The sequence below is a fragment of the Rhinopithecus bieti genome, unplaced genomic scaffold (genome assembly GCF_001698545.2).
Source record: "Rhinopithecus bieti isolate Rb0 unplaced genomic scaffold, ASM169854v2 scaffold_5889, whole genome shotgun sequence".
NCBI classification, from domain to species: Eukaryota; Metazoa; Chordata; class Mammalia; order Primates; family Cercopithecidae; genus Rhinopithecus; species Rhinopithecus bieti.
This window is the reverse complement of record NW_016805277.1, coordinates 2,472,063-2,498,227: the sequence shown is the minus strand read 5'-3', so window position 1 is coordinate 2,498,227 and position 26,165 is coordinate 2,472,063. Positions and strand designations below refer to the sequence as shown.

Below are 26,165 nucleotides of genomic sequence, written 5' to 3'. Positions count from 1 at the left end.
TCATGGTTGGCAGCTGTGGCCCTGGTCAACTGGTGCCCTCCCTTGCCACCCAACACCCCTCAGCCAGCTCAGAAGCATAAATGCAAGTGTTGACTCACGGGTCTTTCTAGCTGAGTCTTCAATGAAGAGCGAGGAGATATCTTCATCCACACCCACTTCATTTTTGGCAATGCAGGTGTATGCCCCTGTGTCTTCATACCGAACACTGCTGATGTGGAGTTCGCTCCCATTGGCTGCAGAAAGGATAGTGCTCAGGGTGCACTGCTCAGCTGGAGACGCCCTCACTTTCCTTTACGGGGCTATGAGAGTGTTAGGGCTGCCCAGCCCCTGGGCAGCCAGCAGCCCTGATCATATGCCCAGGAAGGGCTGGCACATCTGAAATGCACTGAGGGTGAGCTGGACCTGAGTGACAGCTTCTCATTATTGCTCTCAGAAAGCTCAAAAAGACCTGTGTGAGCCCAGATAACAGGGAAATTTGGGAGCCATCTGTTCATTCCTAACCTGTCTGACTTAGAAACAAATTATACTTCTCATTTCCATTCCTGGAGTCTCAGCTGGATTTGAATGGGAATATCACATAGATGTCTACCAAGGGCAGTTCTTACCTAAAAGGGAGAGCTGTTTAGACATCTGAGTTGAGACGTCCACGCCGTTTTTCAGCCAAGTGATTCTGGGCATGGGAATGCCCTCGGCATGGCATCTCAGGCTGGCCGCCACTCCGGGCTCCTGTGCCTGGCTCTCTGGATAGACGCGGATGACTGGCGGCACTGTGGGTGAGAGTCAGTGCTGGTGAGAAAGAGATGGCCCTGACCTGGATTTGAGCCTGTGGTCCAACCTGAGACCCTGCTCCAGAGGGGGTGAACCCAAGAGGTGACTGGAGTTCTGTGTTTAACTAGCTTATAATAATCCTGTCCAGCAACTCTAGCTCTAAAAGAAAGGGCTGTAAAATGGATTGCAGATAATAAACATGTCAGACTTTGTACCCTATGACTCATGGCTTTCATCATTATTCTAAATACGATCAGAAGGCCATCCAAATATTTAATGCTGTTCAGCTGCTACATGTAAAGAGCAGCAGCCACTGAAATTTGTTTCTGAATAAAATGAATAAAATTTAGATATATTCCCTTTCTGTTATCAGAAAGCCATTGGATAGGGCTTAATTTCTTGCAGGAAATGTATCACAAAACACTTATGGCACTGACTGGCAGGGCCTCTGTTCTGGGGAAGTCCATTCATTTTCCAGTGGATCATTTTCATTTCTCCACTTCTCAACCCCCGGAACATGGGTGAAAGGCCAGGTGTGCCCTCCTCAGCTTGGAGTGACTCAGCCATGGGCCCTGGCAGTCAAGTTCAGGGTTGGGGGTGTGACCCTGCCCACTCACCAGACAAGCATGGGTGGGCAAGGTTCCACACCCTCCACAGAGTCTGGCCCTACCCAGCCTGGCTATGGGGAGGGACCTGGAAGAAGCAACGAGGGTCTGGAGGACCCACCCTCCTACCCCTAGCTTTGGGTCCAGGAAATAAGTATCATTTTTAGTGGAATAGAGGGTTCTTCATTAGCTATACCTTTTACTTTACACACTTTCAAAAAAGATTTGTGAGATGTATATTAAATATATGCGGTATATTTAATATACCCGCATATTAAACTAAACTAAACTAAACTAAACTAAACTAAACTAAACTAAACTAAACACACTGCCCTTGGAGGTGGGGGAGATGGATTCTTCTTGAAGTGGACAGCTACATTTTCCTAGAGTCATCTGGAAGTCCCTGTTGTTCAGTAAAAGAAAGCATCCAGTACTTTACTTTAGAACTGAGAAGGTTTTTCTTGGGACCAGAGCATAGAACAAATTGGTACTTATGTAGAAAAAGGCAATGGTGTGGATCCCGGGACCTGAGTGGGGTAGAATTTTTGTGATTCATGTGGGGTGGGCAGAGGATAAAAGAAAAACTCCACTGCCTGACTGTGAGAAATGAACTCTGTAGCTCCTGTCACAACTCCTCAGGGGCTGCTCATAATTCCATCAACTCAGTCTGAATTTCAAGTCTTCTCTTGTCTGTGGGACACAGTTGGGGGCAGGGGTGAAAGCTACATGGACAACCGCCAAGGGAGACAATCCCATCCAATGGCCCAGAGCTGTGACAATAACATGAGCTCAGAGCACCCAATACCAAACCACACAGAGACCCAAAACAATAAAGTCAGAGTCCTTGCCTCAGTTTTTCTTTAGCTCTGGGGGAGAATGCCAGGGAGTGGCAGAAAAGCCTGTCACAAGTCAGGCCGCTAAGGATGGAGGAGGTCCACAGAGCTCCAGCGGAGGCACATCTGGAGGACTGCTTCCAACAGAAATGTGTAGCTCTCTTCTCTGACCCCTGTTTGATCCAGAGGAAAGAAAGAAACTTCCCTGCTTGATTCAAAGAGGAAAGAAAGAAACTTCCCTACACCTTGCCTTGGGTAGAGGGAGGAGTGGGGTTCCCTTTGAATAGATAGCATTTTGGTCGGAATTCAGGAACACAGAGATAGAACCTGGAGTACTGGTCTGGGGGGTAGTTGGAGAAGGTGGTAGGATAGAGCCACCAGAGTTCTAGAGTAGGAATGGCTAGGACCTGGGGTTAATAAGCTTGGCTTCTTACTAGATCACTGTCTATTTCTACAAGCCTGCCTGGCAACCACAGAGTAAACTTAAATAAAGTAGAAGAAGAATCAGTGGGGACAGAAGCAAAAATGAATGAATCAACCAGAAAGCTGAAGAGGAGAACTGGTAAAAAAGAAATCTAAGAGCTGTTTGTAAAACCCAACAAAACAACTAAATTCCTGGGGCGTTTGATCAATGATAAAAATAGAAAAAGAACACAGAGGGGATTAAAAAATATGAGAATATTCGGCTGGGTGCAGTGGCTCAAGCCTGTAATCCCAGCACTTTGGGAGGCCAAGACGGGCGGATCACGAGGTCAGGAGATCGAGACCATCCTGGCTAACACGGTGAAACCCCGTCTCTACTAAAAAATACAAAAAAAACTAGCCGGGTGAGGTGGCGGGCGCCTGTAGTCCCAGCTACTCGGGAGGCTGAGGCAGGAGAATGGCGTAAACCCGGGAGGCGGAGCTTGCAGTGAGCTGAGATCCGGCCATTGCACTCCAGCCTGGGCGACAGAGCGAGACTCCATCTCAAAAAAAAAAAAAAAGAGAGAGAATATTCAATTATTGTTAATAAATGTGAAAGTCTCAATGAAATGGATCATTTAAAAGGAAACTTTAGACCAGGTGCGGTGGCTCATGCCTATTATCTCAGCACTTTGGGAGGCCAAGGTGGGCGGATCCCTTGAGTCCACATGTTCGAGACCAACCTGGGCAACATGGCAAAACCCCGTCTCTATCAACATACAAACATTAGTCAGGTGTGGTGGCACACACCTCTCTGGTCCCAGCTACTCAGGAGACAGAGGTGAGAGGATCCCTTGAGCCCGGGAGGCGAGGCTGTAGTGAGCCATGATTACGCCACTGCACTCCAGCCTGGGTGACACAGCAAGAACCTCTCTCAAATAATAATAATAAAAATAAAAAAGGAAACTTGGAAGTACCAGCATTGAATTAAGGGGAGAATATTGAAAATAACTGTAAAGTACTACTAACTCAAAAGGCACTCTGACAAGTTTTTTTCAGATAATTCCTTCATTAGGAATATATAATGGAATGAATAATTCCTAGAGCATAGAACAGGGAAGATGTTCCAAATGACATCATGAAGGTAGCATCATGTGGACACCAGAACCTGGCAGAGAATGCAAAAAAGACTACAGACTGATCTCACTTAGGACGAGATACACCAAAATTCTAAGTAAAATATTGACAAGTCAAATCTAGCATGGTATTAAAAGAACATACTATGGGCAAGAGTAATATGTTTCAATGGCTACTAGGAAATCTACCATTAATCATTCTGAAGTCAAAGAGAAAAACCATTCGATTCTCTTGCTAGACACTAGAAGGGCCTTTAAAAAAAGTTCAAAATCAATTTCTTGGGGAAAAACCCTCAATAAAATAGGAACAGAATGATATTTTCTTCATGCAATGAAGAATATCTCTATAAAAAGAAGAAATAGCACCATTCTTTTTCAAATGGTGAAACATTAATTTGGGAAAACAGAAGAAGGACAAAGGCAGGGAGGCAATACCAGACTCCCAATGTCATGCTGGATGTTGTCAATGGAAGGCAAGAAATGAGAGGTACAAATAGTACAAAGGTGGAGAAAAATGATATGTGGCTATATCCAGGTACTGCACCAATAAAGCTATAAGGATTAATTGGTACGTAAAGACGCCAGTACCAAAACGTACAAAATTAACAGTTTGCTTATACACCAGCAATGGCCAGACAGAAAATATAATGGAAGTCAATTAAGAAAACAATAAAACTTCACTGACGATATTAAAAAAGGCTTGGATAGTTGAAGAGAGATGCTCTTGGGTAGAAAGACTTAATATTGTTAGGAAACAAACTCAAAATTAAACCATATGTTTAATCTAACTCCAGTTAAAAAATCATTTGGTAGGTGCCAGGTGCAGTGACTCATGTCTGTAATCCCAGTACTTTGGGAGGCTGAGGTGGGCGGATCACTTGAGTCCAGGAGTTCAAGACCAGCCTGGGCAACATGGTGAAACCCTGATTCTACCAAAAATACAAAAATTAGCCAGATATGGTGGCTTGCACCTGTAATCCCAGCTACTTGGGAGGCTGAGATGGGAGGACTGCTTGAGCCTGGGAAGTTGAAGCTGCAGTGAGCCTAGATCATGCTATTGCACTCCAACCTGGGCAACTGAGGGAGACCCTGTCTTAAAAAAAAAAAAAAAAATCAATTGGTAGGGGCTTGACAAAACATTTCTGAACTTAGAAGAAAAAATATGCAAGAACAGCTGAGGAAATACTGCAAAAGGAGAGTGACTGTCATTTTGCTATACCAGGTATTACAAAGTTTGACAATACCAAATGTTGCAAAGTGGGGTGGAGGGAGAGAGGACCGCGGAAAAGTTGAGGGCGTTCTGAGTGTGGCACCACCTTAATGATCTTGCTGCATTTTACAAAGCTGTCAATTCAATACTGTGTAGCCAAAGTTTACTAAATGCCAGCCAAGTGTCAGGCATGTCACACACAGCAGTGGGTGAGACAGCCTCAGGCCCTACCCTCATGGAGCTTTCTGTCTGGGGGAGGTGATTCAAGAATTAACCATGAGTGAGACAATCACTTCCAGAGGGAGCTTTGGGAGCATGGGGACAGTGGTCCCAGAAAATGGTCAGAATAGGGACTAGGCTCCACACTCTCAGTTCACCCGGGAAGTGCTTCCTGATGTCTGCAATGCCTGTCCTTTTACTGGCGGTGGGCTTGTCCAGTGAACTGGAAACTCAAGGAATGAGCTTGCCTTTGTATGGTGGGTGGTACATCGGCCCCTCAGTGAGGTGGCCAGCACCAGTGCTGGACACTGGCCTGTGCCTCAGCCCTGGCCTCTGATAGGAATCCTGCAGACCCACAGGAATTGCACAGAGGGCACGTGGCGGGAGCTTGATCAAGTACAATGCTGGGCTCACCCCCAGTGTCTGATTCCTAAGATCTGAGATGGGGCTGGAGGATGTGCATTTACCTAACAGGTTCCAAGGGAGACCCTGAGTCAGTCCTGACTTGGAAGCTCCCAGACCAATTCAGGGCTAATTTTGAACTAAAGGGCATGCCAGTGTTCTAGAACAAAATAAAACCCGACTGCAAGTCAAGGGTGTGGAATGAATCATTCACTTAAAAATACACGACTAGGCTGGGCGCGGTGGCTCACACCTGTAATCCCAGCACTTTGGGAGGCCGAGGCAGGCGGATCACGAGGTCAGGAGATCGAGACTATCCTGGCTAACACGGTGAAACCCTGTCTCTACTAAAAATACAAAAAAATAGCCGGGCGTGGTGGTGGGTGCCTGTAGTACCAGCTACTTGGGAGGCTGAGGCAGGAGAATGGTGTGAACCCGGGAGGTGGAACTTGCAGTGAGCTGAGATTGCACCACTGCACTCCAGCCTGGGCAACACAGCCAGACTCCGTCAGAAAAAAACAAACAAACAAAAAAAAGACAAACAAAAAAAAACATGACTAAATGCAAGACACTTGGGTCTCCATTAGCAAGGACAAAAAAAATGGCTCACATGTACCTAGAGTGAGACGCACACTGCTGCTGGTCTTGACGGTTTTTTGAGCCAAAGCAGGTAAGATGACTCCCCACTGGCCTCTAGCCCTTCAGCAGGACTAAAGAGGGAGCCTCAGATGTGCCTGCCCCACCTCTGGTGCCCCTGTGTCTCCCCAGTTTTGCCCCAACTCTCTACTGGGGATCATTAGGCCTCTTCTCCTACCGCCCCTTATCCCAGCTCATGCCAATCTCCACAAGAAGCCTAGGCCTCCGGGCATCCCTCCTCCCCAGAACCTTCTGTTATGCCTTCTGGAACTCATTTGCTGTCATTAGCAACATCTCCCACATCCTCAGACTCTTCTATGAGCGCTCCTTCACCTTCCTGCGCCAATGGAAACCTGGCTTCCTCCTAAGGATGCAGCTTCTCCTGCAGCGGCTTCAGAGGCAGCCCGTTTCTCTTGGTACCACTAGGGTGGGAGGTGGGGTAGGCGTCCTCCTGGGCCCTCGTTGCCACTTCCAGACCATTCTCATGTCACGCCCACCTACTACCTAGACACCACCCCCGCTCGGACATAGCTCCCACGCCTCTTACTCCTGCATCCTGGTCCCCTTTTCTACTGGATTTTTCCTGTTAGTCCACACAATGCTTCTATTTCTCCTACCTTGAAAAAAAAAAAAAAACCCCTCTCTTTATCCCAGTTTCTCTCTCAATTATGCCCCATTTTTCTCCTTGAAAACACCCTGAAGTGTTGTCCATACTCAAAGTTAGAGCCAGCTCTGGGCAGTTCCTACCCATGCTGGAGCTCTGGATCCAGCCTCCCGCCAGGAGGATGGAACAGTGTGGACAGGGAGCGTCTATGTGGGTGTGTGAAGTTCCTGGGGCCCTGCCAGGAAAGGCGGAGACCAAGCTCTCTGCTGGCAACGTGGCAGAGACCCAACTCTTTCCTTTGGCTCTGATCTCTTTTCCTTTTGTGTTAATCCACACATTAAAAATAATGTGAAATTAATATATCCTAGGCACACACATTCATTTTCTCCCTTTTTTTTGAGAGCAAGTCTCCCTCTGCAGCCCAGGCTGGAGTGCAGCAGTGCTATCTCAGCTCATTGCAAACTTCACCTCCTGGGTTCAAGCGATTCTCATGCCTCAGCCTCCCAAGTAGCTGGGATTACAGGCACATGCCACCACACATGGGTAATTTTTGTATTTTTTGTAGAGACAGGGTTTCGCCATGTTGGCCAGGCTGGGCTCGAACTCTTGGGTTCAAGCGATCCAGCTTCAACCTCCCAAAGTGCTGTGATTTTAGGCGTGAGCCACCACACCAGCCTCATTTTCTCTTAAATTTGAAAACCTTCAAGTGAAAACATTTGCATCCATAACACAAAGGCCCACTGTCTTTGGGAAACACCGACCATTCCCAACGTGAAAGGCAGCGTAAATACATCCTTAAGTAGGAGGCACAGTCACGAAAGTAGCATGCGGGAGTAATAAACAGATTCAGGAGGTTATTATTGTGTTTTTGGGAATGAATCGCGACTTGTCTGAACTGTGGGGAGGTCGAGAGTGTTTTTAATTTAATGGATTAATCATTTATGTCTGAAGTTCTTTTGCCTTCCTATGAAAAAAATGCAAGAGGTTTACCCAGAGTTATAAATCATTGTCAGTGCTCGGGCCACATCTCTGGGAGGTCTGGGCCATGGGCAAATTATACTAATAATTTGAAAGAGGAAGTAGTTGCCTGAAATGGTTTCTTTAGTCAACCGAGTCAGGGCAGAGTCATGGAAGGGGAAGTCCCAGAAGTTGGCGGCCCCGCCTGTGCATGGGATCCTGCCCCCACTGCTGGCAGTGTGGCAGCTCCAGGGAGAAGCGGCCTATATTCTATTCTTGGCTTGGACATTTTCTCTGGGTCTTGATTTCCCAATCTGTATAATGGAGAGGAGGCTCTCTGAGGGGCCACCAGCTCTGACCATCTGTGTGCACCAACTATAGCTAAATTTGGCTTGAGCTACACCAACAATCACCCCCGTGTCTGCCCTACCTTGGACTTTGAACTACATCCTCTGCCAGGCATTTCCCAAGCATTATATACATACTCTATTTCATCAGACCAGGTTAAGGCAGCCAGCAGTGTGACCTAGAGGTCAGAGTATAGGGTTTGGATCCAGAGCAACACCCAGCAGTTGTGTGACCCCAAGCAAGTGACCTTTTTTAGCAAATCATCCATGAAGTGGATTAAGATACGTGGATGGGAAGGTCTATGTGAAGGGCTGATTACAGGGACTGACCAAGGCAAGTGCTGGGAAAACCCTGGCTGCTGTAATTAGGAGGCAGTGAATTCTTCCGTTTCTGGGACTCCTGGCAACACAGAGGCCTGTGAGAATCAAGGAAAAGCTTCCAAGCCTCAGTTTCTGTCCTGGCTTGTCTAAGATGAGGCTCATTGGGCCTCCTGGGGAGGGAGATGGACACAAGCCCTTGTCGGAGGAAATAGAGGCTCCTAATTGAACAAGTGATATGGTTCCATACCACCTGGAAGGAGTGGTGGGTTTCAGTTTCTGCTCTCGCTGGATCCAGAGGCTACAGCGGCTCATCAGCACCGTGTTGCCTAAGGGGCACGCTCCACACTCCACGTGGTCTGTGGGAGCCCCAGCTGCCGAGCGTGACTGGCCTGAATGGCTCACACCATGGCACTTGGATTTGTTTCATCTGTGGAGGCTTTGGTTGGAGCCAAATAGGAAAATTGGTCAACAGACTTTGCCCTTTCCACACAGTTCCCCTTTACTTATAAGTGAGATGAGATATTTTGAGGTTAGATATTTCTTTAAGAAGACAGAATACAGGAGGGGGCGAAGGTTGATCTGAGCAGCAGTTTGGGGAGGCTTTGAGGGGACAACATGCATGGAGCCATTTACTAACCATTCACCTGCAGGACGTGGGTCTGGAACAGCTGCTCGTGGCCGGAAGCATGGCAGGTGTAATTGCCCATGTGGATGGTGGTCACCTTGGTGATGTACAGGGAATCATCCTCTCCGAAGTCCTGCACAGGGCAAAGACGACGATGAGACGGGCCTCTTTATTGAACAGGCTGGAAACTATAGCTGTCTCCTGGTTTTCCAGAAGTCCTGCAGCTGGGAGAGAGTTCCTTTCTGCCTGGCCCTTGCTCAGCCAGAGCTGTCTGCAGGGGTGAGCCATCCTGGGTAGCAGCAACCCTATCTCGTCTTCACATGGTGGGCCCAGAGCCCTGCATCTGTTTAAGGCCTTGTGTACCTGGTACCTCCTCCATGAGGCCTGGTTTGAATCCTTCCCCCAGCACATGCCCTCTCAATTTCAAGCAACTAGGCCCACGTGTCCCCCCATTTACCTGCTGCATGCTTATTTCTCAGGGATCTTGCTCACCTGATGAACAGCTCTGTTTCTGGAGGCCAGGCCTTGTTTAGAGCAGGGGTTAGCCGACTTTCTTAAGGGGCCAGCGAGCAGGTATTTTTGGCTTCATGGGTAACACAGTTTCTGCCAAATACCCAACTCCGCCATTACAGCATGAAAATAGCCTTCATGACATAAATTAATGAACGTGGCTGTGTTCCACTGAAGTTTTATTTAAAGTTGGTGGCTTGGATTTGGCCCATGGGCTGCAGTTGGCCTGCCTATGGTTTAGATCCCACCTCAATCCCAGAATGATTTCAGGCTGCTTGCAGAGATCTTGGTAACCCAAGGGAAGGGAAATAGAACTAAGGGGAATATGGGGCAAACAAAAAAAACAGGGCAGGAACATCAGAGAGCACGAGGAAGGGCAGAAGCCCACGGGTTCCACAGGAAATGGCTTAATAAGCCTCAGCACTGTCATCTCTGCAGCCTCACACGATGGGGTCTTATTGGGCCAGTGCATAGGAGAGGGATGGGAAGGAGGGGGCTTTTGGCTGCATCAGAGTTCCCTGATGAGCACTGGGCACCAAGCACTTGCCCAGTCAGCTGCCTTCCCTTTTGCAGACCTGTGCCCAATGCTGGCCCTTCCAGGCACCAACTATAGACATGCCAGGGATTGGAGTTACCCACTGTCTACAGAGAGCCCTCATCAGGTTGGGCCTTGGCTACCAAACATCTCCCAGGATATGGTGCTCAGAACTGATGGTACAGAGAAGGCCCAGGCTCACTGATGAGCAAGGCGGCTGTGCACTGTCATCGGCAGGGAGTGATGGGAACTCAGGAGATCCAGGATTTAGCTTGAGCTCTGCCACTGACCAGCGTACTCAGTCTCTCGGGGCGCTGGCTTCTCCACCTGTAAGTTGTGGACAATATATATGGCCGGCCTGCCTTATGTGGTGTTGGGAGATCCGGTGAGAAAATGCATGTGAATGTATTTTTGAATGTGGGGTGCATGATATACATAGGGGATGTTATTTTTCTTGTTATTATTAGCAGAAGATGTAAAACTCCTCTTGACCTCCTGGAGCAAACACCAAATCATCCCTCCTGCCATTCTCTGGCCCTTTCTGAGCTCCCTTTTCCCACAGAAGCATTCTGGAGGCAGGAGAGAAGGCCATGGTGGCATGAGGGCTAAGAGCAGCTGAGGTCAGCTCCCTGGGTCTTCCGCTGATATTCATATGAGCTCCTGTCCCTAAAATGCCAATGTTCTCTCTTGCTCACACTCCAGAGGGCCCGGCCACAGTGGTCCCGAAACCCCTTAAAGACACTTTCTGGGATGGGCGCGGTGGCTCATGCCTGTAATCCCAACACTTCCAGAGGCCGAGGCGGGTGGATCACTTGAGGTCAGGAGTTTGAGACCAGCCTGGCCAACATGATGAAACCCTGTCTCTACTAAAAATACAACAACAACAACAACAAATTAGCTGGGCATGGACGCGGGTGCTTGTAGTCCCAGCTGTTCAAGAGGCTGAGGTAGGAGAATCGCTTGAACCCAGGAGGTGGAGGTTGCAGTGAGCTGAGATCGCGCCACTGCACTCCAGCCTGGGTGACAGAGCAAGACCCCACCTCAAAAAAAAAAAAAAAAAAAAAAAAGACACTTTCTAGCTAATTAGCCGGATGCAGGGGTGCCGGCCCAGAGTGAAGCTTGGGGTAGGGCAAAGGCAGGAAGGTAGATGGTGGGCACATGCAGCCTGCTTGCAATGTCAGGAGAAAAACTCCTAGCAGTGCTCCCAAAGAAGTAAAATGTTGCAGAGGGCTGCGGGAACCCTGAGAGTTTGCTGTGAAACATTGCTTTACTTCAAAGAGCCCTTTTCTACCATTCTGCGGAAGCCTCCATAATAAAATAAAACACCAGATAGCTGATTTGTCCTGCATCATAACAGAATCATAAAAGGTTCATACCTGAGTTGCTTATGAAAAGTTAATGACTAGTCAATTCTGGGGCCGACATATTTCTAGTCTAAGCTGTTTCCTGGGTCAATACCTAAGACTGGAGGAAAATCTGTTTAGCTTGGAGTCTCAGCGGTGGGATGGCATCCTGCGATGGTACAGCCATTTCAAAGGGAAAAGGGTGGCAGGGCTTGGAAACTCCTCAGCGCCCCAGTTGGCGGGTCCCAGGGTAGACACCATCCCAGAAGGCAAAAACCAGAACTGCTTGCAGGGAGCCTGGCGCTGTGGACCTGCTGGCATTTTCCCTCCAAACTGCCTTCCTGAGCCTTCACACCCATAGCCCCTTCTCATGACGGCCCTTGAAGCTGGTCTCAGGCCCTGGCAGGCCCTGCCCTCATCACCACCCGTATGGTGTTGCTTAGTCATCAGCACCACCACATTCCTCAGGTTGAGATGGGCCCTGGGCTCCGAGGGCTGCCTTAAGGCCACTGTTCGCAGATATCAACCTCAGGATGATACCCATTAATACCAACATATGGTCTTCAAGAGGTTACTGTGTGCTGGGAACTTACACATCACCTTGTATGTATTTAATCCTCAGGAAAAAAACCCTGAAAACCCCAATCCAGAAAACAAAACAAAAGCCCAGTTCCCCAGGGGCTGAGACACTAGGCTCTCCTTGCAGATTCATTCAGAGTGGGGCCTTCTCTCACCACCTCCACGGTTCCTGCTCTGGCCAGTCGCCACCTTCCCGGGGGATGCCAGGGACCCCGGCTTCCAGCCCGCAGCCTCTGCCCTGAGGCAGATGCATCATGCCCTTCATACTCAGAGCCTTGTTTGCTGGTGGCCAGCCCCTCTCAGACCCTGTCCGCTCGCACGCTCCCCTTGCTGTTGCTCTAGAGTGCCAGGGATGCTCCCCTCCTCCCGGGCTGTCTGTCTATCTCCCTCTCCGGCAAGTCTGCTCCAACCTTGTCTGGCAGCCCCATCTCTGGAGCCTAACCTCTGCCCCACACCCTGCTTGGTGCCTCCTGTGGACCCACTGCTGTGCCGCCTGCTGCTTTCTGTACTTACCTAGTTTGCTGTCTGTCTTCCCCTGCAGAATGTGAGCTCTGCAGAGGAGGGCAGGGAGGCTTGTGCCCTGTGTGCGTGGCACAGTCCTGGTGCACAGTGGGCCCTCAAAAAACAGCTGTCAAGTGGACTGCACGGGGCACTGAGCTAGGCTTTCGGTGGGATTCTTTCAGTTTGACAGCCGAGGTGCCCACCTGCCTTCCCATCCACTCAAATGTTACCCAGCCACACAGGCTCAAAATGAGGCAGCTGGTGGGAAGAGCAGAGCACTGGTCTCAAGTCTCATCCCCACTTCCCCACTTGTCCCCTTCTCCATCCTGCAGCCCTCGGGAGAACTCGAGGCTCTTTTGCGCTTATCAGGCTGGGGCACGCTGGAATCGACCAAAGCTCAGAGCAGCAGGAAGAGCTGGAAAAGCCCATCACGCGTGGATTCCCACCCTCTACTGATGACTTGTGCTGTGCCTCCAACATAGTCATTTAACCTCACCGTCTGTTTTTTTCTTGCTTACCAAGTACAAATCCCTGCTCCCCAGGAGCACAGACTTAACTCTTGGGCAATCACTCAGGTGCTAAGGGGTGTGTGTCAGCCCTTGGAGGACTTGAGGGGCTGCTGGGTGTGTTATGGCTTTTCTGTGAGCACCTAAGCATCACCTGCCTGTGGCTTCAGCTCGGGGAGAAGCTGACTCTGTAGTAAGTAAAATAACGTCTCTGGGTGAAAATGATAGGCATCATATAATTACAGAACAAAGTGCATATTGTTTTCTGGATATGAATACCGGCCACAGAAATCAAATTTACCTCGTTGGATGTGAGAAAATTACTTTAACAATTGATTTATAAGAAGCTACATAAAACTAAGCCTGCAATCCTTCCTCTCCTGAATGTTCTTTGAGATGCATCTGAATACTGCTATCAACGCTTGATTGCATCTCTGTACTTGTCTCTTTATGGATGGCTTTTTTTTTTTTTTGCTCTGATGCATAGAACTGTATTAGCAAAATCAAGGTTCCTTACAGAAATAAACAGATGTCAGATTAGACCATTCTTTGTATTGATGCACATCTGTTTTTTGGGAAAGAGATGATTTTAAAGACATGGTTCTCGCCTCTTAAAAAGCAATTTTCTAAGTATCTCCCCTTAATAAAGAACACAATTAAATGAGACTTAAGTATTAAACAATAGTTAAACAGCGATGAGATGGGGGGTGTTGTCACAGTGATCCATGGGAGTCAGGTATAAGCAATATGGAAATGAGCCATCAATACTGAATATTTAGTGACTAAATGTTCAACGCAAGGACTCCAGAGTGATATTAGAGTTTAGGTTAATGATACTGTCAACGTTACAAGTTCAGACTCAGTTTAGAAACAATTATTCAGAGCGTTTCCAAGGTTGCCCTCCTCAGGAGCACCCCGGCTCTCTTTGCGGGAGGAGGGAGTAAAGAGGGGGTCTCTCCCCCCACAATCCTTCAATTCTGGCTGCTAGAACGCCACTAACTGTAGCATCTCACCGCACAGTGGAATGCAGCGAAGCTAAACACAGAGTGACATGCAGTGCCTTGGTGATGGCCATTCCTCAAACACATCTAGACTTGCCTGGCCCTTATCCAGACCAAGCCAGGACAGCATGCACGTGTGGGTGAGCACACACAGGCATCCACATGGACACAGGCAGTACATGCGAACGCACACACGGGGGAAGGAGCACACTCAAACATCTACATGGATACGAGGCACACATGATGTACATGCATGAGTACACGTACCAACACACTGGCTCTCTAGTGCTGACCTCTGTGACCAACACTGAGGTTACAGCGCCATTCACTTCCTTCCAGTCCCTCACAGGATGGACTTGCCATCCTGCAAAGACCTGTAGAACCATCCTCTTTCTCAGAGTCCTCTCAAGGGAAAGAAGCCTCTGCAACTTGGAGCAGTCTCTAAGTAGCTGACTGAGCCCCCTGGAAGAGGGCTGTTGTGGGCAGCTGCATTCAGTGTGAACAACTCGGACTGGCCTGTCCTCCTGCCCGTTCCCAGGTTCAGGTATGGAAGAGGGAGTTGGAGGCATGAGAGAAGCCACTGTGGGGAGAGCACCTGGTTCCTCCAAGGCTCAGGGCATGTGTGGTCCCTGGCTGACTTGGGTGTCCTCTGGTGTGTGCGGTCAGTCTCTCCTTCTGACCGTGGGTGCCAAAGGGGAGGCCCTCATCTCTTGAGGATGACTCATCTCTTTGTGCATGACTGTATTATCCTCAGCATGTCATATGGTTCCTGTACATAACTGGAGCTCAATGAATATTTGCTGACTTCAGGGAGGTGTGTTAGCCTAGCATGCTACCTTCTGGGGAGCCCTGAGAGGAAGAATAGTGAAGAATTCATATTACCCAGGGAGGTCTGGCCTTGCCCTCTTTGGCTACAGGGAGGCAATCTCTAGGCTCTGGAATGTCATGCCTCATAGGGGTCTCTTTATTTGCCTGGGGTCTTTAGGCCAGGTAGTATCAGTTCTGCCTCTGGAGGGGCTGAGGATGAGGGGGCAGTCACGTGGGCAGTATTTGAATGAGCTCCAGCAAAAACTTTGGACACCGAGGCCTGGGTGAGCTTCTCTGGGAAACTGACGCCGTGACAGTGACGTGTCTATGACTCCACTGGGAGAGAACAGAGGTTCCACGTTCAGAGCCCTCCTGGGCTCTGCCCTGTGGGTTTCGTCACTTGGCTGACTTTAATCTGTACTCTGCTGTATTCAACTTTAACTGTGAGTATAACACTTACAATGAGTTTGTGAGTTTTTCCAGCAAACTGTTGAACCCTAGGGTGGTTTTGGGAACAACCTGACTTCCAGTTTATGTCAGAAGTGAGGGCGTCTTCTGTGGAAGAGCCAACTTCAGTTGGCTCAAAAACTCAAATAGGGAAGTTCTGACCTAGTGGTATGTGTGCTGGAATTGCATAGAGGGACAAACCTGATTATCTGGGTATACACAGGTGCCCAGGCACCTGCAACAGAAGGCTCATGCCACAGACATTGCTCTGAACCCTCCACTTGTCCACCCTTAGAGGCCAGAGGGCAAATACCTCTTGACCTGCCAGGACACGGGACTGTTATGTAGTAGGGGTGGCAGCTAAGGGGCCCTCTGGTGAGGTGCAGGCCTGAACCCTTGAATGGGGCTTTGGCTCCTTGGCTAATTAGCCTGGCATCCCCAGCTGGGGCGGGAAGGGACTCAGGTTCTAGACTGCACTGCAGCAGTCATCTGAAGTTCCAGACCACCTCATACCCACTGCTTTCCTTCGGAAAACCTGCAACCCTCTTCCTGGGGACCCTTGGATCATGAATCCCCAGGCTAAGCAGTCTTTACCAAGGGTTCCAGCTCCTGACTCTAACCTGGACCACACTCACAGCCATGACAGCTGATTCCTGTCCTTGAGACACTCCAGAGAGGATTTAAGTAAATTTCCTTCTACGGCTCATTTCAGGGACCAAGACGACTTTCAGTTAAGAATTTTCTCCTGACACGGCGTTCAAAACTCTCACACGTTGTTGGAGAGGGCGTAGACTGGTGCAGCTATTTTGGAGGGAGATTTGGCAAAATCCATCAAAACTGAAAATGCACCACTTCCAAGAACTTATCTTACATGTCAACTTACACACATGTGCAAAGAGGTGTGTATAAGGATGTTTACTGCAGTCTTGTTTGCTGTAGACAAAACCTGAAACAGGCTGAATGTGAGCTCCGCTGCATGGGGCTGGGGAAGGGGAGTCCAGGAAGAGCAGTGCTTGGGCATGGCTCAGGGGCTGCAGGACCTCCTGGTGACTCCCTTGTCCTTGCTCAGTGCAGAGAGTGCCCTTGGAGGGGTGGTCTCCAATCTGTAGTGGCCAAGAGAGGCACCAATCGGCCTCCTTCATTGGCTGGGCCTCTGTAGGGAGGCAGTGAGGAAGAGACTCTGTGGGGAGTTCCTGGGCTCTGCATTCAGGGCATAGAAGCTGAATCAGAACCTTCCTGAAGGACCCTGTACCTTGGAGATGGGGCCGGAAGTGGTCACTGAGTACAAGTCAAGCCCTGAGGCCAGGGCTTCCCTTAAGTCTTTCCCCTAAAAGGAGAAAGAGGACCTTGAAAGAGGCACTGAGAAAGCAAAGGCCAGAGGAGGCACTTGGCAGGGCAGAGTCACCCCACAAGTTCCACAGGCTGGAGTACCACAGGCCCCGGCCCCCATATCTTGGAGAGCTCTGGACAACACTCCCAATGGTTTGAACTCATTCAAAACTCAAAAGAACTGGATGTTCAGATGTTTTTGACACAAGCTACAGAGAATTGGCCAAAGCCTTTAAGTGCTTCAAGTGTAGTGTTTTCTAAGATTTTAAAACAAAATGTACCCAAGCATTTAATGAGATTATTTTAATGCAGAGCCTACAACCACTGTCTATCGTGGTACAAACAGCTCTCCATGCTAATCAAACGCCTCTCATCTTTTTACAATGAATTCATGACTGGTTCATATAAAGACAATAAAAATTAAATGAGTCATGAGCTCCTAAATCATTTTCTTTTGGTCTTTTAATAACTCACTTCCAAAGAAGAGCTAGCTGAGAGTATACGCTTCATTAGAATTATTTGTTCCTGGTTTTATACCATTTAGGTAGGGGGAGAAAAGTGAACCTTTTTTAACACATCCTTCAAACACTGCCACAAATACTTTCTTCTAATGGGTTTTGTTTTTCTGCTTTTATCACCGTACTCTGCCTGCCAACATTTGAAAGCCCCAAATAGCGAGATTCAGTGGAAAAAAAAAAAAAACCCACAACAAAAAAGAGTGGCTCTTTCAAGTCATTTGAAATATACCAAGTTTGTTGTAGGCCTTTTTGTTTTTTCTTTTTCTTTTTTTAAAGAATACAATAGAAAAACGTTTTCTCTCCCTCAGAATATCTTGCTAAACAATTCCACGTGCTGGTCTCAGAGCACATTGCTTCCTTCCTTGCTGGGGCCAGAGGCCAGCAGCCAGTGAGAATAGGAGCTCCACACACAGGGACCCATATCCAATTTGATACATTCCACTGGGGCCTGGGAACTACAGACAGCCCCACAGCAAAGACTTGGAATTGCTGAGGGCTAGGTATTATGTCCCACAAGCAAGGAACCCAGAGAGCTCTGGGCCAAGGCATGTAGGCGGCTGTAGGCCCATGGACAAGTTCTCCATTCCTCTGAATGACTTAACCCCACGTGCCTCACGGGGCAGGGGTATGGGATGAGGTGATGCTTATGACCTGACCGGCACGGAGCCTGCACCGTGTATGAATGGTAACAACCCTGGCAACAACACTTGTGATGGTCTAGCCCATCAGCCATTACCTGTGACTTTTGAGATGCCCTATCCCTATTTCTGTGGGTTCCTATTCCCTGGCCCTCAGGGTCATAAGGGACAGTGAGGAAGACAGTTACGAGACAAAGGGCGGGTGACGTTGTTGAGGCAGGACATGCAGACTAGGTTTGGGGACAGTCACTTCACCCCTCCCTGAGTGGCCGCTGTGCAGTCTGGGTGGTCAGAGAAGCAGAGGGCTGAGGCCCAGAATGGGTTTGCATGTTCTGCTTCTGCAGAAAGTGAGGCAGCACCCCATCCTTCCCAACCCCAATACCTAGAATGGTATTTCCCAATACCTAGAATGGGGGCCAGAGTAGGGAGGGAATGTGTGGATCTGCTTCTGAGATGGGTCTCACCCCAGCCCCCAAAGCCTGGACCTGAGTCCCCAGGAGACAGGGGCTGCAGGGGAGGCTCACCAGGGAAGGGTCCCCTGTGGGGGCTCCACAACAGGGGCCGGGGGTGAAGGCTCCCCTTCTACCAGACACACTCCTGGGGGCAGCCAGGCCCAGGCCCAGGTCATGCAGAGCACAGGGTGTTGCTGGTGGCCACCCCTCCACTTAGCTTCTGAGGTAGGGGCAGTGGGCTGTGCCTCCTCAAGGACTGAGCTGAGCAGGGGCACAGGGCCAGGTCAGAAGCATAACCAGACACACAGTTGCTTCAGTAACGAAACCCACAGTCGGCCAGGAAGTAAACAAATTACAGGCTGCACTTGTTAGCTCTGGGGAACATGAGCGTGAGCAGACACTATTGATTTCTCATCAAACAAACAGAAGGCGGCGTCATAATCCAGAGAGCCACTGCTAGGAGGGGCTGCAGGGTGTGCCCTGGGCTGCTGAACTGCTGGGGAGCACCTGTCTTTGGGGGCCTTACACGATTCGTCCATAATTCTAGCCTCTGCTCAGTGGTGGACTTGTTTTCCCTCCTGCAAGCTGGGGGGTAAAGCTGAAGCCTCTTGCAAGGCAGTGGCTCAGGTGTCCTTAGGAGACATACCAGGTCCAGGCCCAGGCTGAACTTCCTGACAACCTTAAGAAGGCAAAGGCCAGGTATGGTGGCTCATACCTGTAGTCCCAGCACTTTGGGAGGTCGAGGCAGGAGGATCACTTGAGCTCAGGAGTTGGAGGCCAGCCTGGGCAACATAGCAACAGCCCTCTCCACAAAAAAATAAAAAAATTAGCCAGGTGTGGTGGTGCATGCCTGTGGTCCCAGCTACTCTGGAGGCTGAGGTGGGAGGATCGCTTGAGCTCTGGAGGTCGAGGCTACAGTGAGCCAAGAGCATGCCACTGTGCTCCAGTCTGGGTGACAGAGAGAGACCCTACTGTCTTAAAAAAAAAAAAAAAAAAAAAAAGGCAAAGTGAAGATGTCATGAACTGAGCCCAGTTGAGCCAAGGCTCCATCAGGGGAGCCTTGGGTGGAAGCCAGGGGGACTCTGGGGCACTGCTGCACTCCAGATGTGCCGCTGGGGAAGTTAGAGAGAAGGAAGACTCGGAAAACACGAACAAGGCTCCCCTCACTTCTGGGCCCTCTGTTATTTGAATTCCCTCTTGGACGCATGTTTAATCTTAGGCTGGAAAAGGCGCTCCAGACTCTTGCAGCACACACATCTGACCATGTCACTCCCCCATCAAGCATCTGTGCTTCCCCACTGTCCACAGGGCAATTGCTAAGACTCTTAATGTTAACATTCAAGGACCTTTATGTTCTAGCCCCAATCTGTCCCTATACACTTCTTTCTTACTCACTAATTCCTGTCTCCTGAAGCCCGAGGAGGGCTCCATTTCTGTGGCCCCCAGAGCAGTTGTTAGCAGATACCTCGCCTCCCTGGAGGCTGCGAACAGTGTCTTTGTTCTATACTCTGGTACGGAACTTGTGACTCTCAGGCACTTAGCAAGTGAGTCAACCCAAATGATGACTCCCCATGTACGCCACCTGGATGGGCCACACGTGATTGGGTGACTCATAAGTGCTTCTGGGAGCAACGCTGCTCGCTGCAGAATCTGACTGGCTCCTTCTTACCTGGCTCCAGGCGAGAGGGGTACATTTACTTTCTGATCAAATATTATTCTGATGCTCAAGGCATGCTTGATGTTTGCAAGTCAGGAAAGTTTAATTACATGTGTCATTAGAATGGCATTCTGTAATAGCTCTGTGACTGAATTCATTAACAGAATTCTTAACAGATAAGACAAGACAAATTAATATTTTGTTGCTCACGAAAGCTTCTCATTAAGAGAGTAGTGAAAAAGTGATTAATATTTTGTTGCCAATCAAGATGTCTCATACAAACGACAAAGAAAGGAGGCCCACACTCCTTCGTGCTCTGTGATCTCCCCGCCTTGGTTTTTGAAGGTCGATCAGCTTCCCCCTGTGCAGGCGTGTTTGGGCATCACCACTGATTACAATGCCGGTGACTGTATTTCATCGGTCGCTGAGACACTTCAGGCCGAGGAACTCTGGGAGCCTCATCAACCCCAGAATCTTTGCTGCAGCAATGTTGCAGTCCTGGGCTGTTCTCCCCTGACGAATTCTTGCTTCGAAAATGCAAGTGAATCCCGATGACCTGGCTCTAGCCCTCTTCAGCCTGATTTCTTCCAAGGGTTGCTTTCCGCACCGTCCCGAGTGGGGCTACTGCTTAGGAGCACCTCTTGTGTGCCAGGCACTGAGCTGGGTCCTTGACATACTTCAGCCTAAAAACACCCATGTAAGGAGGACATCATGCTTTTTCTCCACAGGCTCAGAGAAGTCTAACAGCTCACCCAAAGCTGCTCTGGATTTGCTGGAGGTGGCGGGTCAGTGCCTCTCTCCCTGGGTGAATCAAGGCTGATGTGGACAGTGAGACTTCAGTCCCCGCTGCCAGCAGTGGGGACATGCCAAGGTCCTATCTGCCTGACCGGGGAGCCTCACCCGGCTGTTGCTGGCTGCTTGGTCAGGACTCAGGCTGCAAGATGCTGAGAATGCTATTTAGCAGCAGCAGGAATAATATTAATGATGGCAACAATAGTAATAATGATAATGACAGTGATAATAGTTAGCATTTATAGAATACCATACGTGAAGAGCCTTAAATGCATATTCTCATTTAATCCTCACTGGAACCCTATGAGGCTGGTCCTATTATTTATCCCCATTTCACAGAAGGGGAAACTGGAGCTTAGAGCAGTCAAGGTTACTAGACTAGTAACTTTCCAAGGTTCTAGCTAGTAAGTGGCAGACCCCAGGCTCATGCCCTTCACTAGCAAGCTGTGCCGCCTCCTTCCCTCAGGTAGGGGAGGTGTGCGTGTGTTTTGTGTGTTTGTAGACATCGGGCTTGGACGCCTGCGGGGCTGGCGCTGCCCTGCTCCCTCGCGTAGGGGTTCTGAGAAGCACTGGGCCCTGCCTCTTTGTGGGCTACTGACTCAACCACGAGCAGCAAGTGTTTCCTGGGAGGTAACAAGGGGCCATTCATCTCTGGTTGCACCCACAGTTACCCAAATTGCTAACCTTATTGTGAAAAGCAGAAATGCAATTGAGTTGGTGCTGGAGACATGTTTGAGGGAGGGGCAAACCACTCAAAGTAATTTAATTAACTGATGGCAAGTACATTAAGTGGAGTCTTGCCTCTGCTTTTATTTCTGATGTCTTTCAATGGAGCACCAAGTAATGCACATAAAATGCTCCCACAGATACAGGTGGACCTGTCCCAGTACTGATCAATCTTTACTGGCCAAACATGTTTAAAAGCTGGCACTGTACCTTGTGAGCAGGTACAGTGGAGGATATCACACTCACAAACATGCACCCCAACACAGTCCAGTCTTTACAGATAGGACACTGCTCTTTCTTGATAAGCTCTCAGACAAGCCCTCACCATCGCAGGCCCAGAAAATGAAGGGTTCTGCCCATCCAGCATCTGTCCAGCAAGCACCCACCAGGATTGTGCTGCGTTGACACTCAAAGCTGTATAGGATACTGGCTATGTTCACCATGGTGGGAAATCACAAGGAAACCATCCTGTCCAGTGTGACAAGGCTAGGGAAAGGGCACTCCCTGGCAGCGCTGCCCGGGGTAGGACCTCCAGAGTGGCCCCCTCTTTCCATCTGCTTCCCCCATGACCCCCAGGGTGTAGCTGAAGGGGCCTACAGAGCAGGAGAGGACTAACTTTGGTGGTTCCTGCAGCATTTCATGCTGAGTCTCTCTCCCCACAAGTCTCAGAGTTGGAAGGGACCTTCAAGGTCACTGGGTTTAGCTGCCCTCTTGTGGCTAGCAGCATTGCTGACCACAGTCCCTGCTTGAGCTTGCATATGCCCCTTGGGATGAGGAGCTCCCTCATATGGCGGCTCCCTCCTGTGGCGGCTCTCTCTCTCCATGGTGGGGCAGGTTTGATGGCTGGAATGGGGTTCCATCTAAGGGGCCCAAATTGATCTCCTGTTGAGGTGCACCTTGTGCTAGTCCAACTTATGGGGTCGCACAGCCTGGGTCAGCTCCCTTTGCCCCAGCCCCTATCCCACCACCTTTGAGATGTTAGCAGGAACTGACCATTCATCCCACGGGTCTTTCTTCTCTGGGCAAGCATCCCACTGTGGACCAGCTGCCCTGTCCTGTGCCAACAAGGCTAGGACTGCCCTCTCTTCTGCCTGAAAATTATATACCTGTTACTGTAACCCAAGACCCGTCAGCTGTCCTGGCAGCTCACTACCTGGGTGACATCACTCTGTCTTCTCAAATGAACTTCTGGGAAGGCACATCACCTCTTGTGCCAAACTTGGACCAATAAATATCCTTGAATTATGCCACTTCTTTAAGTCCAATAGAAGGGAAGTATTGCTAATGTTTTTCTTACAGATTAATTCATTGAGGATCAGCAGGTTAAGAAATTACTCAAAGTCACAAAACTGACGTGGGTAATGCTGGGACCCCAACGGAGGCTGCCTGGTTCCTCAGAGCACAAAAGTACCCCCTGATGGCCATGCTAGGCTGCATGAGCTCAGCTGCTTTCTTCCACACAGCACCACTTAACTCATCACACCCTTGTCCCCTCACCCAGCAACGAATGTCCCCAAGGTAGGTCCCCTCTGGCCTGACCTGGTTTCCCTCCACCTTCTCATCTGGCACCTGGCACTTGTCTTCCAGCCAACCCAGCCCAGTGGCTCACCTCTGCCCTCTACCCCTTCCCTGCATGCAGCTGTCTGCAGCCTACCCAGCATTAGGGCCCAGAACCTCCTCCTAAGGTAACTCAGGCCGCTGTTCTCTCAGCTGTGGAGCCTGCTGCACTCTGCTGGCCTGTGGTCCATCCCTCTGAGCCCTGTGAGCAGGCCCACACAGCCCATTCTCAGGGTCACCTCCAGGCCTTTGCTAATGCAGCCCTGTTCAGAGGCCTCCTGTCCTGCCCATCGCATCCCTCTTCTCTTCCTTAGCCAGACATAGCTACAAGGCTGATGGCCACCATTCATCTATTTTCTGCTGTGGTGGGACTTGGATTTTCTGATACTGCCAAGCTGACAACAGGCTAGAAAAGCACCAAACACGGGATGTTAAACTAAAACTCTCCGGCCCTGCCACTGCCTGTGGCATCTTACCCAGTGTACTCTCCCAGGGAGGTGCACTTGAGCTCAGAGTGCTTCCAAGTGACTTACATTGATGTCTTCCAAGTCCAGGAAGTTCAGGGTGAGCCCGTTGCGCTTCCAGATGATTGGTGGCCTCAGGTCTCCATGGACGGCGCAGGTCAGCACTGTGCTCAGCCCCACAGTCACTGTGGTCACACTGACCCTGTCCTCTGGGGCGAGGCTGAGCTGAACCACTTCTGCAGAGGGAAAGGAGGAGGCACAGTCAGGTGCAGGCCCAGGGAGTGGAGTCTCAACTCAAGGTGAATAGCCATGAATTTCCTGGGTGGAAGGGGCCCAGAAGGGCTCCACGGCTTCCTGAAAATTGTTTACAATGTGCTGACTAAATGTAGAGATAGACACTTTTGCTGGGCGATGAGCCAAGACTTAGGTCAAATGCCCAAAAGGCTGTGTGAGTCCAAACAGGTCAAGAACCATAGTTAATGTGCAGGGGACAATCTGAGCCATAGATTTGTGTCAAGCCAAGAATGTGGGCTGCTAAGGCTGGGGGGCCCACCAAACTGAGAGACCAGTGGGGAAGGGGTGCGGCACCCTGCTCACAGCTCCGCTGGCCTACTGGAGTCTCGGCCTTGCTAAGTGCAGGGAAGGTCTGCTGAGTGAGCCAACAGGTTTCTCATCCATCTGGGGTCAGTTTTAAAGGTTGTGCTGTCTGAAGTCTGGGGAATGAACTGGCTGATCTTTGGTTTGTTTCTGTCTGAGGACTCGCTGAACTTTGGATTTGGATTTCTGTTCTGTGACCATGCACTGTAGCTTTTAATTTTCTGAAGCATACTTCAGGCTGCAGAAATTATTAGTCCTTGCCATTTTGCACTTGATAACTGGCATTAGGACTGATCATTCTTCAGGCAAATGGCAAGAATCTAAGATATTTCTCTGCAATCACAAGTTTTTTGAAATTCTCAGGATTTATGAAAAAATTAATCAAACTCAGGCTGCTTAAATGACCAAATGGGATCAGCTTTGGGGGAGAGTCAGAGAACACTGATGGGACTGGCTCCCTTTTGCTCTCCTCCCAAATCTGTGCACTCAGGGAGGCTGGGGCAACAGCCAGAGGTGGCATGAACTGCGGGAGGCAGGCTGGCTCTGGGAGCAGTGGGTACTATTTTGTCTATTCCCTATTCATGCTTACGACTCTGTTGGGACCTGGGGGACCCCAACAGATGTATCCCCCTGAACTGGAGCAAAGCAGAGTTGGGAGCTGAGCTCTGTTATTCTGCGGGATGCTTGTGAGCTGTGACCAGGCAGCAGCAGCCCCGCAGGCAGCACATCTGTGCTCACACGCTCTTGCCCTGGGAGAGGGGAAGAGGGAGGGAAAACAGCCGCAGGTGCAAGGCACAGCAGAGCAGCTGAATTGCAAGCGGGGCCCTGAGGTCAGACCCTGAGCAGCAAAGCCCTCCCTCCTCCACAGACGCTGAGGGGCCCCGCCCTGGGCTCACAAAGATGAACAAGATATGCTAGGTGCTTCATCAGTGGTGTTGGATGGATGGATGAGAAACGGAGAAGATGAAATAAAGAAGTAAAAGAGCCAACAGGCCGGTGGGGAGGGGACAATCACACTCAGGAAAAATGTGACTCACGGTGAAGGAACCCTCGAGGAAAGATAAGCACCGAGTGATGGATGCAGACGCAACTGGCATAGTATTTTACCAACATTAAAATGATGCATTTCAAGTTCCCCCTTAAATCAAGTTCTGCTCGCTACCCTCCCACCTCCAAGTCATGAGGTTTATTGCTCAGGGCAGGAGAGAGAAGGCACTAACTCTGCAGCAAGACCCGGGCTTTGGAGAGGGGAAAGAGAGAGTGAGAATGTGCTAAAATAGTTCAGCTCCCGCCGTACTCTGCGGGTCAGTAGGACTCAGACCTCAGCATTCCCCCCAAGAGAAGAGGAGGTGTTCTTTCCTCACCAGATGACCAAGAGGCTCCCCTGGGCCACGAGGCTTTGTGCCGCTGCTCCTGCCACCTGGGGCAACCACATGTGTCTGGGCAGAGCCAGAACCACCTTGGCTCCTGGTACGGAAACAGGCCCAATTTTCCCAGATAACTGAAGCTTGAGAAACTTCAATTTGTTTTATCTGAGTTCTTTTAACAGAAAACCACCAGGCCTCCTAGATTACTGCAGCCGGACAATGAGACACACACCTGCTGCCTGTTGACCATCTCCTGTCTTACCTCTCCCTAATTCCCCGCTATCTAAACTCCGAACTTTAGTCAGAGAGATGGATTTGTGACTGGTCTCCCATTTCCAGGCTGATGTCACTGAGATTAAAGTCTTTCTTCCCTGGCAATACTCATCCACTCCGTGATGGACTTTCTGTGAGGTGAGCAACTAGACGTAGGCCGAACCCCTGCTATTCAGCAGCATCATCTCTGTACCTGAGAACTGCCTTGGGCTGCCAGACCAAGGTCCAAAGGGAAGTGCCCCTAGCCTCAAGGGGCGTGGAGGCCAGTGGTGGCTGTGGGGGGCCTTGCTTGGGGGAGCCTCCTGACCCCCGAGTCCACCAGGCTGTGAGCCCAGATCATGAGCACACCCAGGGCTGAGCTCAGCTTCGAGTGACCTCAGACAGGGCAACCCAGAGTCCCTTGCCATGGGAAGTGAGGCTGCAGTGCACCACCACGTTGCTTCCCTGGGCACTCAGAAGCCAGCGGGGAGAGCAGCTGGGATGGGGGTGAGGGGTGAGGGG

At 49.9% G+C, this 26,165-nt stretch overlaps 1 protein-coding gene across 2 annotated transcripts in view; it reads right to left on the bottom strand.

Moving 5' to 3' along the window:
* FSTL4 (follistatin like 4) overlaps positions 1-26,165 on the bottom strand; it is a 417,177-nt gene that overhangs the window by 31,679 nt on the left and 359,333 nt on the right. For both annotated transcript variants that reach the window (XM_017871986.1, XM_017871987.1), the window contains exons 7-10: positions 23,497-23,663; positions 9,078-9,198; positions 606-767; positions 99-233 (exon numbers count right to left, since the gene is read on the bottom strand). In XM_017871986.1, the coding sequence (XP_017727475.1) occupies positions 99-233; positions 606-767; positions 9,078-9,198; positions 23,497-23,663 (585 nt within the window). The remainder of the gene's footprint in view (positions 1-98; positions 234-605; positions 768-9,077; positions 9,199-23,496; positions 23,664-26,165) is intronic.